Source organism: Bos mutus, chromosome 16 (genome assembly GCF_027580195.1).
Source record: "Bos mutus isolate GX-2022 chromosome 16, NWIPB_WYAK_1.1, whole genome shotgun sequence".
NCBI classification, from domain to species: domain Eukaryota; kingdom Metazoa; phylum Chordata; class Mammalia; order Artiodactyla; family Bovidae; genus Bos; species Bos mutus.
The window spans coordinates 4,255,497-4,273,012 of NC_091632.1; the positions used below are offsets into that span (position 1 = coordinate 4,255,497).

The window sequence follows — 17,516 nt, forward strand, 5'->3', positions numbered from 1 at the left end:
CTCAGCAGACCTACAGGGCACACTTTCAACCTGCTTCCCTTTATCCGCCCCCCATATTTGGGCATCGTGGACTCCAACCAGGTCACGTCTCTGAACAGTATTTATTTCCTAAGGGGAAGCAGGGGCTATGTCCAGCTATGTCCAATCTCCGGGCTTGTATTCGTAAGCCCATACCACCTACCCACAGTACCCTCTGGTGTATTTGCAAGTTGCATGACTTGGTCAGGGAATTTGGGATTAATATGAGTCATTAGATGACTACTTTCCCAAATTAAATAAGAAGCCACAACACTAAATATGATCCTGAACATTTAATCTCTGCTGTTTCAGAAGACACTTTAGAGCTTGAAGAGCTTTCAGGTTAGACTTCTGCTGGTGACTGCCGGTCCTGAGGGTGCTGTGTGGATGGACAAGGGCCCTGCTGGAGGGGAGGGGCCTGCAGTGTGGGCAGGAATGGGAGCCCCAGCTCTGATGTCAGCTCTGTCACTAATGGCACAGTGACCATGATGAGTCACTTCCCTTCCCTAACAGGATTGGATTAGAGTGTCTCTACAGTCCCTCCCAGCTCTGACAGTCTATAAATAAATAATTAGCAGAGAATGTAATGTGCTGATTTTCCATAGGAATTGAGGAAATCAAAAAATAACTTGCAATCACATAGACAAAGGCTTTCAAGAGTTTCTTGGTATTTACAATGTCTCTAGGCTTGAGTTCCTAACTCACTGTTGACCCAGCCCTGGCTTCAGTCCTGTGCAGATGGGAGATCCAGAGCAGGAAAAACAGGGATCTCGGAGTCAGGGCCCGTCATAGTTTATTACTGAATTTAACAAGCCCAAGGACAAGACCTTCCCCAGGGGAAGTGTGATGTGTAGACATTCATCCCGCCTCCACAGACCAACAAGAGTGTCAGGAGGTGTCTGATCCTCAGGACTAAGGACAGTGAGAGAGGGCTGCAGACAGACTCCTTGGCTGTGGGCCCCTGTCCAGAAGGCCAGAAGTGAGAGGGGAGTCCAGCAAGGGCTGAGCCAGTCTCCATCCACTGCCGGGATTCTGAGGGACCCACGTTTCACGTGACCCTGCATTTGCCTAATGTCACGGGTACAACTATTGTCTCATTTGACTATTTTTCTCAGGCTCAGCCATGCCTTTCCACTCAGTTCTAGGCTGAACTCTACCCGACATAAGAAAATTTTCAACCAGAGCAGAATTCTGAGCAATGACTCCTTGTGTCATATAAATAGCATCAGTGATATGTACAGCGAATAATACACACACACACACACACACACGCATAGCCTCCTGTGGAAATCCTCTTCAGGATCATTTGTGCAGGCACTGAGGGCTTCCCGTGTGGCTCAGACGGTAAAGCGTCTTCTGCAATGCAGGAGACCCGGGTTCAATCCCTGGGTCAGGAAGATCCCCTGGAGAAGGGAATGGCAACCCACTCCATTACTCTTGCCTGGAGAATCCCATGGACAGAGGAGCCTGGTGGGCTGCAGTCCATGGGGTTGCAAAGAGTCGGGCACGACTGAGCGACTTCACTTTCATTGGCACAGCTTCTCTGAATATAAATGTGTGCTCCAGTCTCTCTCCCAGAGAGAGGAGACCACTGGAGAGGAGCTGACCCCATGCAGCTCCCGAGTCGAGCTCTGGGCCCCAGCCCGGGCAGTGGGGTGCGGGGCGGGGCTGTGTGGCTGGGGCTGGTGGCCAGTGGCCTACTCCTTCAGCAGGCCCAGCTTCTTCAGCGCCTCCCTTCTGTGTTCATCTGACACCCCCTTGGGGGAGATCCTGACACTGACACAGGGGGGCCGGGGCAGCTTGTCTCGGCTCTGCCCCTGGAAAGACAGGCGCTTGGGGCCCCCCTCCTGCTCCAGGTCAGCCAGCTTGCCCACCTGGATACCCTCGAAGTCCTTCCCGGTGCCCAAGGAGGCTGGGCGTGGCCGGGAATTACGCAAGACGCTGGGCGAGATCCTGTCCAGGAAGGAGCCTTTTTCCAGGGAGGTGCTGGTTTGGGGGCTGGGAGCCTTCTCGGCTGAGAGGTAGCTGCTCAGCCCGATGCCTGACCGCTCCAGGGTGTTGGACTTGAAGCTCATCTGTCTGAGGCCAGGGACGCCGCTCTCCTGGAGGGTTAGCCCGGAGTCTGGCTTCCGCTGAGTCAGGGGACTGTGTGCCCGCGGGCCCTTCGGGATAGGAATTGGTGTGGATTTGGCAGCTGGAGCTGTCCCCGGAGTGGGTTCCTGGGCGGGAACCAGAACCTTGCCTGGAGAAGGCGGCTGGGCCAGAGCTGGTGCTTTCCCTGGAGAAGGGCCCTGCGTGGGTGCAGCGGCCGGGGCCCTTCCGGGGACCTGAGCTGGGGCCGGGGACATGGCCTGAACGCCAGTCTCCTTGAGCCTGAAGGAGGGCCTACTTAAGCGGGGGCCGGGCTCCTCCTGGTCCTGCGGCAGCCCCAGCTTCTCCAGTGCTTCCCTGCGTGCTTTCCTCTGCTCCTGCAGCGAGGACGAGGCGGGGCTGGGGTCCCCGGGCGCAGCCTCCGAGTGGCGGGACAGCCGGTTCTGGGGGTCGCTGTGGAAACTGCTGCGGCTGCTCTTCAGGACAATGTTTGGCGGCAGTTTCCGGGGCTTAGGGGCCGTGAGGGGGGCCGGCCGGGCACTTGGATGGCCCCCTGACAGGACGGCCGCATCTCCAGAGCCTGCATCCCGAGAGGACACCAGGGGAAGAGGCCGAGGTGGCGCAGGTTCCCCGGTTGAACCTTTCTCACTGGCTTTTTGGGACATGGCCTCTGGAGCAGGCTCCCTGTGTCTCTGGGAGCTAAGTGATGGGTGGACCTGGGGCCTGGGGCTCAGCTGCCCTGGTCCTCTGGGCAGGCTGCCTTGCCCACGCTGCTGGGGCTGAGTGTCCCTGAAAGCCTCCGGTGGGGGGATGAGTGCCCCGTCCAGCTCAAGGGCAGCGTCTGGGGGTGTGGCCAGTGTCTGCCTGGGCTCAGGGCTCTGGCTGACCTGCTCTGTCTCAGGTCCCGAGACAAGTCCCTCGGATCCCCCTGGATTATGGCTGTTAGTCAGGGTGGTGCTTTTTCTGAGGTTCTGGTTTCTGCTGATGTGGATATTTCTGGGGAGGCTGTAGGAGCCAGACCTGAGGCCCAGGCTTTGGGGCCCAGGTGGATGAGCTGAGCTGAATGGAGTCACTCTTTTTGGCTCTGGTCCTTGGCCAGTTATTTCCTCTGGATGTCCTGTAAGAGTCAGGGGGACAGGTGAAGAAGAGTAGGCAGTGAGAACCCTGGTGTCAAGGGGAAAGAAAACACCTCCCACACTCTGATCTCCAAGTCGCAACGGATGGGTTTTTGTCTGCTTGTTGTTGTTGTCTCTTTGTTCTTGAAGGACAACGCTTTCGTCTGGATATTATTTAGACAACAGATCAATCTTAGCAGATTTATTTCAACCAAGGGTTAGGATTTCCTGGTGGCTGGGCAAAGGGCAGCCCAGACAGCTCTGTGTCCCTGACTCAGGCTCTTCCTAACCTCTACAGATACAGGATGGTTGGGATTCAGGACAGTCCCTCTCGCTGTCCTGGGGCTCCTAGGTAACTGAGTCCAGTGGAAAGCACTGAGCTTAAACAGCATCAACAAGTGATTTGCTCTTGCCTCACCAGGCATCTGCCTTTTTCCACCTCCACTTCCTGTAAACACCTGGATGACTCTGTAATGGCCACAGCTGTGTCTGCGCCACAGGGTGATATGAGCTCTTCCCTTCCAGTGAGTAAGCACAAGCATCAGGCCCACTGGGCCAGGAAATCAGCGCCAGGCAGCAGGGGCAGTCCCACGTCCCCACTTCCTGCTGTATCACCACAGACAGAGGGTCTAACATATTGTCAATAAATACTTGCCAAGTGTATGAAGAAGTGATTTCAGTCCTAATACCAATGGGACTGTCTTCTTGGGATGTATGGCCACACTCACATGCCATCTTTGTCTCCATCTACTGAGCCGCAACATCATTCCACACTCTCTCACAAGGCCCTCAAGGTGCCACCCACTGAAATTAAGGGAGCCCCTCCCTCTTCTTATCTCCTGCAGCCTCATCCTCTGGGTCACCCAGATTAGCTCCCCAGACTGACTCAGGTTTTCCAGGGCCAACCAGACTAGACTTTTGATACTTCATACAAAGGCACAAGAAGCTATCTTGGACAATCCCTCCTTCCCTCCAGGGACAAGGTTTTATTCTAACCACAAGTAGAGAGGAGAGTGCTTGTTCCTTCTTCTGCCCATGACTCTTAGAGCAGAGGGCAGACAAGAGGGAAAGCGGCCAGGAGGATGTAGTCTTTTTTTGTTTTTTTTAGACAGTCTGTCTTACCCTGGGGGGCAGGCTGGGTCGTGGGCAGTGCTCGGGGACCCTGGGGAGTTGTGGCTTGCTCAGACTTTTCAGTGGACAGCCCGCTGTCAGCCTCGGTGTCCAGGGAACCAATGGTTTCCTCCAGGAAGAGCAGACACTCCTTCTCTTCAGCGGACAGGAAGTCGTAGCTGCTGTCACTCTGGAGTGAGGAGAGGGCGGGGGAGCTGTGACAGGCAGCTCTCCAGAAACTGGTGGGGCCCAAGAGCCACCCTGCCTTGGGGAAGGAATGCCGAAGAACCGGACATCTGCCCACCATGCCACTCTGCAGACCTGTTGGAGCTGCTTCCTGAAGCCGCAAGCACCAGGAGGGCAGAGCCTGTCGGGCTGCGGTCCCCCTGGCACCCAGCTCTGACAGCTGGGCAGGCAGACTGCAAAGGGCTTTTCATTTGCTAAGTCCTGGGTGGAACGCTTATGGGCAGATTAGAAGGTCCTGGGTTCTACTTCCTCTGTGTGACCTATGTCAAGTACTTCAACTTTGTGTATAACATAATGATTTGATCTTAAACCTGAAGCAATACCTAAAATGGTATTGCTTTGAACTTTTCAAAGTACTTCTGCATCCTTGATCTGGCATGTCAAGGACAGTATGAGAACAAACAGGAAAGAGAGTCAACTACTCGCTGCCAGGCCAATAGGAACAGTGGCATGACTGGTCACAGATAAATTCACTAAATAATTTATACTTGACTTTGAAATGCATTCCACGCAGAATTTTTCTTCCCCTTGTGTATTTACTTTCCTGATGGCATTTGGCTCTGGCTAACATTAAAAAAAGTGTGCATTTCTTAAGCAAATATTAACTTAAGGCAGGAAGGTGGACAGACTGGTATAGGGAGAGGGGAGAGCAACTTAGTGTTAAATATTATGCAGAAATTGAGATACATGTTTTTATTATGAAAAAGCACACAGGCATGTTTGGAAGAACAGGTTATGGCCATTTCAGATTCTTACTGCCGTGTTCTGCAAAGCCAGGAAGATCCATTGAATAGCTGTTCTCCAAAGTTGAAGGTTGAAGGGAGGACAAAAAGGGCAGATGGGAATACAGGAGATTTGGCCTGAGTCCCTTCCTAGTGTCTCTACCCTTCTTCCTAATGTTTGAGTCACTGCAGAGTTATATATTCTTCAGACTCATTCAGATGGCCAGGAAAGATTTTGAGAAAACCCTGAAAATATCTCAGGCAGAGGGGAAATGGTTGTTGGAATGACTTTTCCAGTCCCTCAGGCTCCATAAGGAGTCATCTGTCAGTTGATTGAGGGAGGCCTATATGTCAAGGGAAGTCCCAAATATAGCCCTTAGAAGCCTTGATGCTGGCTCCAGAGGTTCTGTGAACAAAATCTTCTTTATTGCCCTCTTCTTCCTAAAATAGTCTTGCCAAGACTCCAGCTCTGAATTTCTCCTTTGTGGGTGATTCATTTTGACAACCTTTAACTCCTGCCACATTCTGTGTCCAGTGCTATGTAACTATTCACGTTGGTCTCTGCCTAACAGACAGGAAGCTATCTCTGTCGCCCCATCATCTAGGGTCAAAAAGAAATTATATACAGATTGTCTGCACTTTCAGCTTTTGTGCATTATGTGCTGCTTTTTCTACTCCATTTTTACGTATTAAAACTCACCAACTAAACATCTTCAACATTCAGTAGAGATCATTATGATCTTTAAACTTTGAAATATCTCTACATATAAGATATAGAGCAATAAAGTATACATTATCAAGGGTTATCATGTATGTGATAAGCACCTATAACAAAAGAATGCTTATATTTGGACATAGGGCAGACTTATTTTTTGACACCAATCTTATAGTAATTGAGATTTAAATCCATGCCCAGAAAAACTACAACTTATTACATGTCACAAATTCTCTACTTACAGATAGGTTATTTCTTTTCTAGATAGAGGCAGGTACTAAATGCTTTACATGTGTTTCATTTATTCCTCTCAAGAACCCTATGAATTCAGGATTAACATTATCCTTATCTTAAAACTGAAACTTGGAGAAATAAAGTAATTTGCCCAAGATCATGGAGCTTCTATATAGAGAACCCAGATCTGCTTGGCTCCAGAACCCAGGCTCTTAACTGCTATGTGCTGTTTGATCTTTGTGAAAGACTGAAGTGAGGCTGCTCATTGCAGAGGACTTGAGGAATCCACAGGGATCTACACTCTGTTTTCACTGTGGCCTGAGATCACTGACCCATTCTCTCATCTGAATTAAACCTCCCAACCTAATGAGAACTGGGAAAAAGTCTCATTTGTCTTATTACTGTCTGGGGTTGTCCCACCCTATTCTCTATAGAAGCAGGGGTGACTCAGGCAAAATACTGCCTGGCGTGCTTCACTCCCTGACGAGGAAGATGAAAGACAAGGAGCAGTGAGCAAGGATGGTGGTGGGCAGGGCAGGGCAGGGCAGGGCAGGGCAGGGTGCAGAGAGCGGGCCAGGCTGCAGACAGAGAGAGTACGTACAGATCCAGAGCGGGTGGAGGTGGTGCTCATCATACTGTCGCAGCTGCCGACGCGGGTCGCGGGTTCCAAGCCAGGCCCTGCTGGCCACAGCTCCCTCTCGGGCATCGCCTGAAGCAAGGTGCAGGGGTGGTGAAAGGGGCTCCCAGAGGGGAAGTGAAGGGAAGTGAAGAATGTCCCAGGCTGGGCCTGAAAAGAGAAGAATCAAAGCCATGTGTGAGCTGAGCCAGGCTCCAGCGAGGCTCTGCCCAGGCCCTGGAGCAGCATGATGCCCGGGACACCAAGCAAGCAGAGAGCTGGAAGGGCCATGCTCAGCCATGCCCAGACCCTGGCCCCCAGCCTGCACCAGGGACACACAAGCTGGACACACACGTGCAGGAGGACGGACGTAGGTGGTGGAGAAGCAGGTCAGCAGAAGGGAGGCTCCATCGTTTCTCTCAGTCACTTTTTTTCTCTGAACCAGGGAACTTAACCTAGATTTTCATTACTAGCATTGGTATTACAGGGGTTAAACCTTGGGTTCTGAAGAGTAGCTGGATCTGGGTTCCAATTCCAGTTCCAACATTTACAGTGATGTGATTTGAGGCAAATTACTCTGAGTCTGTTTTTCCTCGTTAAATAGGGTTAATAATAATTAGATTAAATGAGAACAGTTAGCACAGTTTAGTTGGTAGTAAATTAGCAAATGCTTAGGAATAAATGAGTAACTACTACTGTTTTTGTAATAAGAAAAAGACAAGATCCAACTTGGATCAAAGTAGACTGAAGCAAGGGAAACAAAACTGTTGTTGTTTTTTTAAAGGAACAGGGGCAAAATAGTACCTACCTCAAAGGGTTGTCATGAATTTATAATGAGATACTCCATTTAAAACACTTTGTGCAGTGTGCAGCCCTGTAATTGTCAGCTGCTACCATAGCCACATCATCAACATCATCGCGATGGGTCCCACCACAGCCACCATCATCACCCAAGTCTGGGAGGTGTGTGCACGGCACCCCAATGGTTGACACAGACCTAGTTCCTCTCTCATGCATCACCCCCTCTGAGGCTGCACGTATTCCCAATGAGGTTCCCTAATCTGTCTTGAACAAGAGCAAAGTCCTAGGTAGCTTCCTTCCAACTCCAACTCACAGGGAAAAAACGGCTTCAATTTCATTGTGCCAACAGAAATAGCAAAGGAAGGTTAGTGCCATCTGTCTTCAGGAAGTCCTGGGGGTTTTCATATGCCTGTCCGTGGGGAAAACTCCACCACAGTTGGAAAGGCCAAAGGTGACTCTCCCATGTTAAAATGAAATTCTAGAAGAATTAAGATTAAAAGACAGTTCCAAGATCAAGAAAGGACATGGGGGAAGAGTTTAGAATTAGAATATAGTTTGTTGGATTCTGAATCCATGTTTTCCTCACAATGCCATGTCTTATTTTCTACCGTCTTTTCCTACGCTCCCAGTAAGAGGAAAAATGTCCTGGAAAACTGAATTTGATTTGACATCTTGAGATTTGGGGTTCAGATTCTAGGGAAGGTTGTCTTTTCAGCCTGTACCAACAGTTGCTTCCAATGCCAAAGTCAGGTTTGGGCTGTGCTGGGGGAGTCAGCCTGCCAAGCACCTCAAGCTGACAAGCACAAGGCCTCCCAGAGCTCTTCTCCTGCTGGGGTGGAGGTCCCCAAGTGCCACAGGCAGGGAGGGGCAGAACAATGGAGAAGGAAGAGGGTCAATCCCTTGTGAGCAAGGTATGTATAGTTCACGAGGGCCCAGAGCCTCTTAGGAGACAGAGAGGGGACCAGAGGGGACAGAGATGAAGTGCAGTGATGAATCAACATGGGTGAAGATAACTCCTGGGTTTCCTTCACAAGTTCCTTCACTAGTTCCCCATTATCCAAAACCCCAATGAAACAAACGTGAGAAGTCATGCGAGGTGAAGTTCAGTCACCTCAGCTAGTCTATCCCTTAATGACTGACTAGGTCACTGACTTCCAAAGGTACTAACTCATTTCTAACATTCTGTAGGGTTGAGACCAACAAAGAGGATCCATCCCTCATCTCTCATCCATTAGCCTAGGCACATAGAAGGCACTCAAAAAATGCTAGATGAAGACACTTGTCGTTCATTCTAGAGTCTACTGAGTTGCACTGTTAGAAGGTCTCTCTTTTGGCTTATACACTATTACTGCAAGCTCTTTTTCAAATATTTTATTTCCCAGAAAATATGTGCCTTAATGGAGTTTTGGGAAATACCTTCAGTCACAGTAACATTTATTAGCCCCAGTAGGCCCAGGGCATGCAAAACTTTATTAAAACAAAGGTATTGTTTCCAAGAAGTCAGTGTAGGTCCAAGGGTCTGTTTTATTGGCTCTAGCTTTCCTATCTGTAACATTGGGGCAGTAACTGTTAAAAGTGACTCACTGTAATTAATGGAATGTTCTCTGTGAACAGATGAGCAGATGCTGCCTTTTCCTTTCAGAGAAAAATGACTGCCTTGTTCTTCCAAGCATGCATCAGACTTTACAGGGGTTTGCTAGCCTCTCCTTCCTCCCAGGGAAGCCTATTACACTCTCACTTTGGAACCAAGGATGGCTTGAAGCAGCTGGAAGAGATAGAAACAATATGAACAGCACTGCTTCAAAAAACACAGTAGTGTATAGTCTATAAAGTGCTTTCAGATATGCTAATTGAGTTTTTTTTTTTTAAACTGCTAGCTTAGGCAGGATGTGATATTTTCTCCATATGACAGCTAAGAAATCTGGGGTTCTTTCTAACCCCTTCCTATGGGAAGTATGAAACGATCTATGTAACTGCATGTATGGGACAGCCTGTGGCTCCCAGCCCTTCTAGAGGGTATCACAAAGGCTTTCCACACGCAAGAGGGCCATGTACCTAAAAAAGGACCATTGGCCACCCTTGATTAAACACGGAAAACCCCAGGAACATCCTCTTTTGAAAATTCAGCTTTTTGTCCCAACAACACATATTTCCAGAGTAAAGAAATGACATTAAATGCCACTGATGCTCAAGTAAGCACGACAGAATCACCACAGAGATTAACCTGAAGCTGAAACCAAAGCCGAATGAGCCTCAATGTGCTTCCACCTCCTCTCCACACCCAGTGTTCTGATCCCCAAAGTCTGAACTGTGAAGACGCCTTCTCTTCTTCCTACTCTCTCTCCTTCCCTCACCAGGCTGACCTGACCTGGATGCTGCATTTCCTCCCACCAACTTTACAACCTTGAAACTTGGGGGTTGTTTCAGGGCGGCCATTGAAATCTGTGGTATTTCTACTTGATAAGTGGAGCAACAGGCAAAACACTCAAGGTGAGAGTTTGGTATCTTTCAATACTGACCTCTTTGGGCAGCTTGAGGGGAGAAAGGAATGGATTAAGAGATGTGCACAGCCTGTATCAGGGTCACCCGTGCAAAGGCATATTAAATATTAACTACTCCCTGAAGCCAGCCAAGCCTTGGAGGAGAGTAAAAAAATGGCATGTGGCATTCTGGTGTCTGGACGGGGTGGGGTGGGAAGAGGGCTTCAGCCTCACTCCTATTTGGCTTCTCTGTACCTCCTGAACAATCTGAAGGCCCTCTTGCCACCCTCCTCCCATGAAACCACCCAAAATCCTCTAAGAACTCATCTCTCTCCCCAGTGGTCAAAGAGATTTCCTATCTCCAGGTCTCCAGTTCTCCTGCTGACCAGTCAAATGTGCCTTGGGCTGGAGAACATCCTAAGAAGGCCAAGAAGACTAAAAGTTGCACTGTATGTGTATCCCTCTCCACAAGCACATGGGCAGGTTTCCATGTAAGTTTAGGCAATTATATAGTTGCCTCTTTCACCAGTGGAGTTAGAGAGAGTGGGGTGGAAACATCCCCTGTGCAGAAGAGCTTTGCTTGATATCACAGCTCATCTTTATTGTTGACAAGGTCACCATCTGTGGCAGCCTTCAGTCAGTGAGCTTGGCGGGCTGGTTCTGGGGTGTGGGCTGAACTAGAGCCTAAAGGTTCAGGTGCCAGGAAGAAACCCAATATATTCATTCAGGGCTTGTGTGCCACGCTCTGGGATCCTGACACTAGATCTTCCCACTTCCTTTTTTCTGGAAGCAGGAGGAAAAGGCATGAAGTTAAGGAAGAGAGTGTTAACCCCCACAAGCTAGATGACGGAGAGCTGACTTATTACTCTGACTTGACTTCTACACCCTGTGTCCATGTGCGGGGAGACTGCCACACATACTGCCAATTGGGACACCTGAAAGAACGCAAAGCAAACCACAGCACTGGTCTGGTTCTCCTCTCTGGACCTTGCCACAGTGCATTCTAATAGGAATTCCTACTAGATTTGACATGCTCTGGTGAAGTATTAATGTGGGTGGGGCCCTGGCACAGTTGAGTAGCTTCCAGTTTGCCAGTTCTTGTGTCTATTAACAGGCAAAGTAAGAAATTTAATGAGGTTGAACTCAAATAGGCTTGACTTTGTAACCAGATTATCCGTGGGTTTCCAAAGATGAGCTGGTAACCTGACTTGGAGTTTTTCCAATGTAACCAAACCTCACATCGCCTTACAAACAACCTAGCATGGCTCACACCTTACACACCCTTCCACAAGGAGCTCCATTATCGCACGCGCACGTGCACACACACACACACTGAACACACACACACCGCACCTTTTATTTAAATAAAGATAGACATTGAGTTGATAAAGCTATGGGAAAATTTCCTGTTAGAAATAAAATGGAAAAACAAAGCACTTTTCCTCCCCTGGGCGATTTTCCATTTCTACTCCGTCTACTCTAAATATTCTCTTCCAAAATCACAACTCAATTTCAATTGTGCAGAGATGGAAATTTCTAAAGCAAACCTGTATTCTTTTCTTGTTGCCTGCACAATATGCTTTATCCAACCTAAACAGGCAGATGAAAAAAAGAAATAAAAAAAATAAACAAACGCGTCTCAGCCCTGGTCTCCAGAAAAGCACTTCTGTCTCCAGCTATCAACCTACTTTGGTGCCCTACTGGACTCAGAGAGTTGAGGAAGAGAGAGGAAAGTTATAAAGGGCTCAACTCTGTAGTTCTGACTTCCCACGAAGACCCCGACTCTTGCTGCAGAGTAAGCAATAGTTGGTTAGTAATTAACTCACCTTCAATGGGCGGGTGACTGAAGAGAGGAAAAGAAGAGAATACCCTCGTATTACAAAGGCGAAGACGGAGACGGAGACAGAGGTAGCGTGCCCAGTCTCCTACTGCTTTCGTCTTCTGACCTCTTCCTGACTCACCTGGACAGGTAAGGGCTTCATCCGCGCGGCCTCACCCCACCCAGCCCGACTCCCAGCCAATCCCTGGCCTCCCTCCCCTCGTCTGCTTCCAGCTGTTTCCCCGGGGAGGGCGCGGGCGGGGTCGGCTCACTTGGCCAATCGCCTCCGGCCCTCCTTCCCTCGCTGAGAGCCAATAGAGAGCCTTTAACCACAGCCAAGGGCCGGGAGGAGGAGCCGCTGGTTTGGGCTGAGGCTTGGACAAGAGATGGCCTGTTATCCCTTTTAAAAATCTTGATACAGTTGATACAGAGACACGCAGTCCACTGGGCAGTGTGCTTTTCCGTGCGCCTGTATGAAGCTTGAATTTCTATCTGTAACTACCTTCTTCTTCTCGAAGTATTCCCCTGAATTATTCAAGGTAAAAATCCTTTGTGACCAGTTTTGCTAGTCGCTTTTCCAGTCTTTCAGAGACACTGTCGTCCTTAAGTGTTTTCCCAGCAGCTCATAATCCTAGCAGCTCCACTCAGGACCACGGATGAAGGCGTCTAAGGACAGGAACGCTGGCCCTGAGACACCGTGACAAAGACCTTCGGGGGGAAATAAAACTGTTTTCTCTCTCAGGAGATCCCTATTCTGATGAAAAAACGGACCGGACAGCCTTGAAGGAGAGAACATGTACGCCGTCGTTTGGGTCTCTAGTCTTTTAGCTGTGTGTGGAAGGTAGCAATGAATATGAAGAAATAAAAACGAAAGAAGCTACCAATCAGTTCTGTAACTCCTATCTCCTTCCAATGGCAGATTTCTGGTACCTGTAGTTAAAAGATCTGGAAGAAAGTAGGGCGAAGATAGTAGGTGAGAGAATCCAAAGCTTTCAGAAAGGAGTCTTCCTCTAGGAATGGCAATCACTTTCACCAGATATACCTTTTGCTTGGAAACTGGATTTTCCTGGATATATGGTATCCTTGATACCAAAGGGCAGGAAGAAAAATTACAATCAATGCACATAGTAATTGCCAACATTTTGTTAAAACTCTTGCTATGCACTGGGAATTGTGCTGTGCTAAGCATTTTCATACATCATTTCATTTATTCTTTATTTGAAAAGTAGGCACTATTATTATACAAATTTTTACAGAAAGGAGAAATGACTTGCTCAAGATCATGTAGCTAGGACGTGTCAGAGCACAGATTTCAACTCAGGCAGTATGATGCTAAGTTTGCCTTGTATTAATATGATACCAATCATTCTCTATTTTGGAGAAAAATCCTAAGTAGGAAACGTGAAGTACACAGATAATGTGCAGGTCTAACTCCAATAACTAGACTCACCCTTCTTGCCTCATTTCTGTCCTGTAGCTGTTTCTGTCCTTTAGAACAAGAATGACACATGACTTTCATCTTTTCCCTGTGTAATCTCTGCAGTTGTGATCATTGCAGAAGGGCACTGATCATGGGGCTAAAGTACAGAAGAGGCAGGGCAGGACTAGTGAGGAGAAAGGAGGTTTGAGGAAGCCTGGAATAACTAGCACCTATCAGTGCATGTGGATAACAGAGCTGCCTGAGCATTTAGTCAGCTGACTGATGATCTCTCTTCCTAATGTGTCATTCAAATATGTATGATGTCATGATACTAACAAAACAGGAAGGGCATCTCCAAATCAGTTCAATGCAACTAGAATTACACCCAAGGATTCAGTCACTGAAGTTGATCCAGCTTCATAGGTGTGCGATTTGAATACTTGCTTAAAAAAAATGAATTGACCTATGAGCATTAACCTCAAAGATGAGAGGAGGCATAGTCTTGTTTGTGAACAGTTTTTCAGTTTATAGTAAAATTAGAATAATTAGGAAGGGCCCTATCTTTTCCCAGGTAGAAGTAGGGACATAGACAAAATGATCTTACTATTGCTCTCTTTCCTTTTTTCAAAAAAATTCTTTTTTTGAAAATGATGATATATTTCAGATACTTTGGCATAACAAACAGCACTATACCTAATAGAACATTAACATTACAGTAGAGGTTGTTTAAAAACTTTGCACCTCCATTCCTTCCTGCCTCCTCAAAATAGACATACAGTCCAGCTGAAACAAATCGCTATTCTGAATGTGGTGTTTTTCACTCTCCATATCTTTAAATGTTTTCCTTGGGATCTTGCTTGGTTTTTCTTTGCTTTCTTTACTTTGGTGCAGGAGAATTATCAGGTCTCTGGGTTTCCAAGAGAATTGGGAAGGAGGCCTGGACTATGGGAAAGAGGATTTCCAAAGTTAGAAGCACCTGAGAGACTAAAGCTCTGTGGTTGATGTAGGTCATCACTTGATAGGAGTGTATGTTGTTTCTTTGTATGTGAATTCCTATTTTATGACCTGACTGTGGAGTCTAATTACAGTCCTGCTCCCCTGACTCATCCATCTCCTCACTTCTCCGTCCTTGCGTGCTGCTGCGGTACAGTCATCTTCTCCACTGTAAGAAACTAGTTTATTTCCTTTTTCAGTACAGCCTCCTCATTGAGGAAACTCACTCTTTCCTCTTTGGGCTCGTTATAAAGTTGGACTCTGTAAAACACAGTGGACCTCCATCTAACCATTCATGATACTTACTCATTCACATTACAGTCACATCCTAGCAGTGCCTTTTTTCTCCTTTTCCTCTCCAAAGGGGAAAAAAAAAATGAAGTCACTCTGAACATGTATTATCATCAGCCCTAGGGAACACTGGGTGCCCACTATGTTCATAGTATAGGGCAGGGTACTCCATGTTAGGTCTCTGAAAGTACTTCTATCAGGGAGAGGGAAGGTTTTATTCCTCAAGTAGTAGCTAGAACTTGCTTTCAAGAGAAAATAGTTGGGAAAGGATTCAGATGAGGATGATTATAATTTGGCTATAAGCCAAGGAATTGATAGGGAATTCCATGTGGAATTCAGGGATCAAGTAGATCACCAAGTTCTCACCAAACTGATATTAGTGTTAAGCCTGAAATAATTAGATAGGAGCTAAAAGGCATAATTAAGTGGATTTGGATGAAGTTTTGAAATGACTTTGTTGTTAAGTAACTGCTCATAGTAACTTTTTCCCCCACTTGGCCCACCTACCATGAGAACTTAGAGGATTCAGTAGTCCTTTTCTTCCCAGGATTAATAAAAGTTTGGGAGCTGAGATCATCTAGTAGCATCAGTGAGTTTTGTAAGGAATGCCAAATCTTAACATGTTTGAAATGGAACCTGTCTTAGCCCTGGCCTCTCTGCTCTATCCCCACGCCAGCTAATTACCTCACCCGGACTCAGTACTTCAAACCATCCCCCCCTATCTCCTGTGAGATCACTCTCATAACTGTTCTCCACTCTGATCAGGACTTCGCTATTTGTAGGATCACAGACCACTAAAGATGGAACTACAGAAGTTCCTTGTTTCCTGTCTCTCATTTTATAAAGGCACATTTGAATTGTCATTCCTCTGATTAAAATACTTTGGGGCTATTTTCATAGGGTTCAGAATGAAATTCAAGGTCCCTTGTGTGGCATAAAAAGACCTTCATAAGCTGGGCCTACATGCTTTTCCCAACACATATTCGTCCACTTTCTTTATTACAGTCACATCTAATTTTTCTGAAACTGTCATCCTGTCACGCTACTGGCCTGCACCCCTTGCTTGGACCCATTCCCACCCTGTTCTCCTGGTTTATTCTCAGCCTTCCTTCAAGGTTCAGCCAAAGCACCACCTTTTGGAATAGAATGTTGGAATGTTGGGTGCTGCTTCACTGTAATCTGTTAACAAAATGAACATTATCTCTTGATTTAACCCACTAGGATGTAATTGTCCTCTTTCTCTCCATGAAAAATTTGAATTGATGATATTTTACACTGCAGTAATTTAAAACATCTGGCAATGGGCTGATTGATTTCCATTATCTTTCTTAAAATGCTTCTAATATTCTTTATGTTCTTTATTTATTATTATAGATATCTATACTGAAAAATTGTTTAATAAATAAGAAATATCAAGTTTAACAGTATTTACAAAGAACTGTGGTTATAGCCATATTTAACCCCGGAAAATGCTGGGGAGCATAAATGGATAATATTTGGATCTCCCAGCAAGCTCTTAATAGCTCTACACAAAATCATTTGTTGAAATTGTCAGTTTCAGAATTTATTTTCTTTCTCAAACTTATTATTTCTTGGAATACTTTTCACAGAATTTGCATTAAATATAACTATAATATAGTGATATATTTTTTTCAGTGTTAGCAGTACACAGGGCCATGGAATACATACTTATATTATGGTGACAGTTATAAGCCAGACATATGGATTAGACTGTAACCATTTCCCTCTGATCTGCTAGTGTCTAGGTACTCAGAAATGTAAACTTTAACTTTCTACTCTACGTGTTAGAATTTTCTGCTCTTGCTTTTTTTTTTTTTTAATCATTGGATTCCTTCAAGTTACTAACATCTCTTCATAAGAAGATTGGCATCACGGATCAATCAACATGGCAGAGTAGGAGGACGGGGAACTCCCCACCCCTTGTGAACACATCAAAAATAAATGTACACGTGGAGCACTTCTTTCTGAAAACTAACTGGAAGTTGGCAGAAAGATTTCTGTAAACCAACGCTGTAAGAAAGACACACACATAATCAGATAGGAAGGAAAGAAAAGTGATCATGTCGGAACCCGTGCCCCTGGAAGGGGACTCAGGGGGAAAGAGAGATTATGCAGGCAGAGACCCACCCTGGGGAGTAAGCAGTTTGGGCCACATATTGGGCACCCCAGTCCTGGGGTTCTACCCAGGGGAGATGAGACCCCTTAGCTGGTCATAGGAATAATGGGACTAACAGGAGGGCTGAGGAAAGCCTGAACTCTGCTCTTGAGGAGTGCATGCATGCTGGCTTGTCCTCAAGGCAGAGTTAATAGGATGGAATGAAGACTGTCCTAGTGACTGCTAGGTTTCCCCTGACCACTTTAGCATGTGCCCCAGCTTGCGCCAAGTAAGTGGTTCAGTCCTGTTTACTCCAAGTTGCAGCTTGGCACAATCACAGAAAGAAAATAAGAAAAGCACAAACACATGGATACTAAATAACTTGTTACTTAAAAACTAGTGGATCAATGAATATATCAAAGAGGAATCAGAATCATTTAAGATAAGTGAAAATGGAAGCAAAGCTTTCCAAAATCCATGAGATGCAGCAAAAGCATTCTAAAAGGGAGGTTTATGGTGATACAGGCCTTTCTCAAGAAACGAGAGAAAATCTCAAAGAAACCTACCATCTAAAGGAATTAGAAAAAGAAGAAAAAGCCCAGAGTCAACAGAAGAAAAGAAATAATACAGATTAGAGAAGAAATTAATAAAATAGAGATCCCCAAACCATAGAAAAGATCAGTGAAATTGAGTTATATATTTTTTAAAGATACAATTGATAAACCTCTA

At 46.5% G+C, this 17,516-nt stretch overlaps 1 protein-coding gene across 2 annotated transcripts; it reads right to left on the reverse strand.

Annotated features, from left to right (window-relative positions):
• Positions 1–82: 82 nt before the first annotated feature.
• C16H1orf116 (chromosome 16 C1orf116 homolog) lies at positions 83–12,146 on the reverse strand. Of its 2 annotated transcripts, XM_005891648.3 has the most exons (4): positions 11,975–12,146; positions 6,853–7,038; positions 4,347–4,524; positions 83–3,226 (listed from the first exon to the last, which is right to left on the reverse strand). In XM_005891648.3, the coding sequence occupies exons 2-4, from the start codon at positions 6,955–6,957 to the stop codon at positions 1,716–1,718; spliced, it is 1,794 nt and encodes a 597-aa protein (XP_005891710.2). In that variant the 5' UTR covers positions 6,958–7,038; positions 11,975–12,146; the 3' UTR covers positions 83–1,715. The 2 variants fall into 2 exon arrangements, with proteins under 2 accessions (XP_005891710.2, XP_070240698.1); XM_070384597.1 differs by lacking the exons at positions 4,347–4,524; positions 6,853–7,038 and having other exon boundaries at positions 11,975–12,127.
• Positions 12,147–17,516: the final 5,370 nt, after the last annotated feature.

Coding starts and splice junctions, on each gene's coding strand:
- C16H1orf116 (XM_005891648.3), bottom strand. CDS start 6,957: ATGCCCGAGAGGGAGCTGTGGCCAGCAGGGCCTGGCTTGGAACCCGCG. Junction 4,525..6,852: donor CCTCCACCCGCTCTGGATCT/GTACGTACTCTC, acceptor TCCTCACTCCAG/AGTGACAGCAGCTACGACTT. Junction 3,227..4,346: donor GACCCAGCCTGCCCCCCAGG/GTAAGACAGACT, acceptor TGACTCTTACAG/GACATCCAGAGGAAATAACT.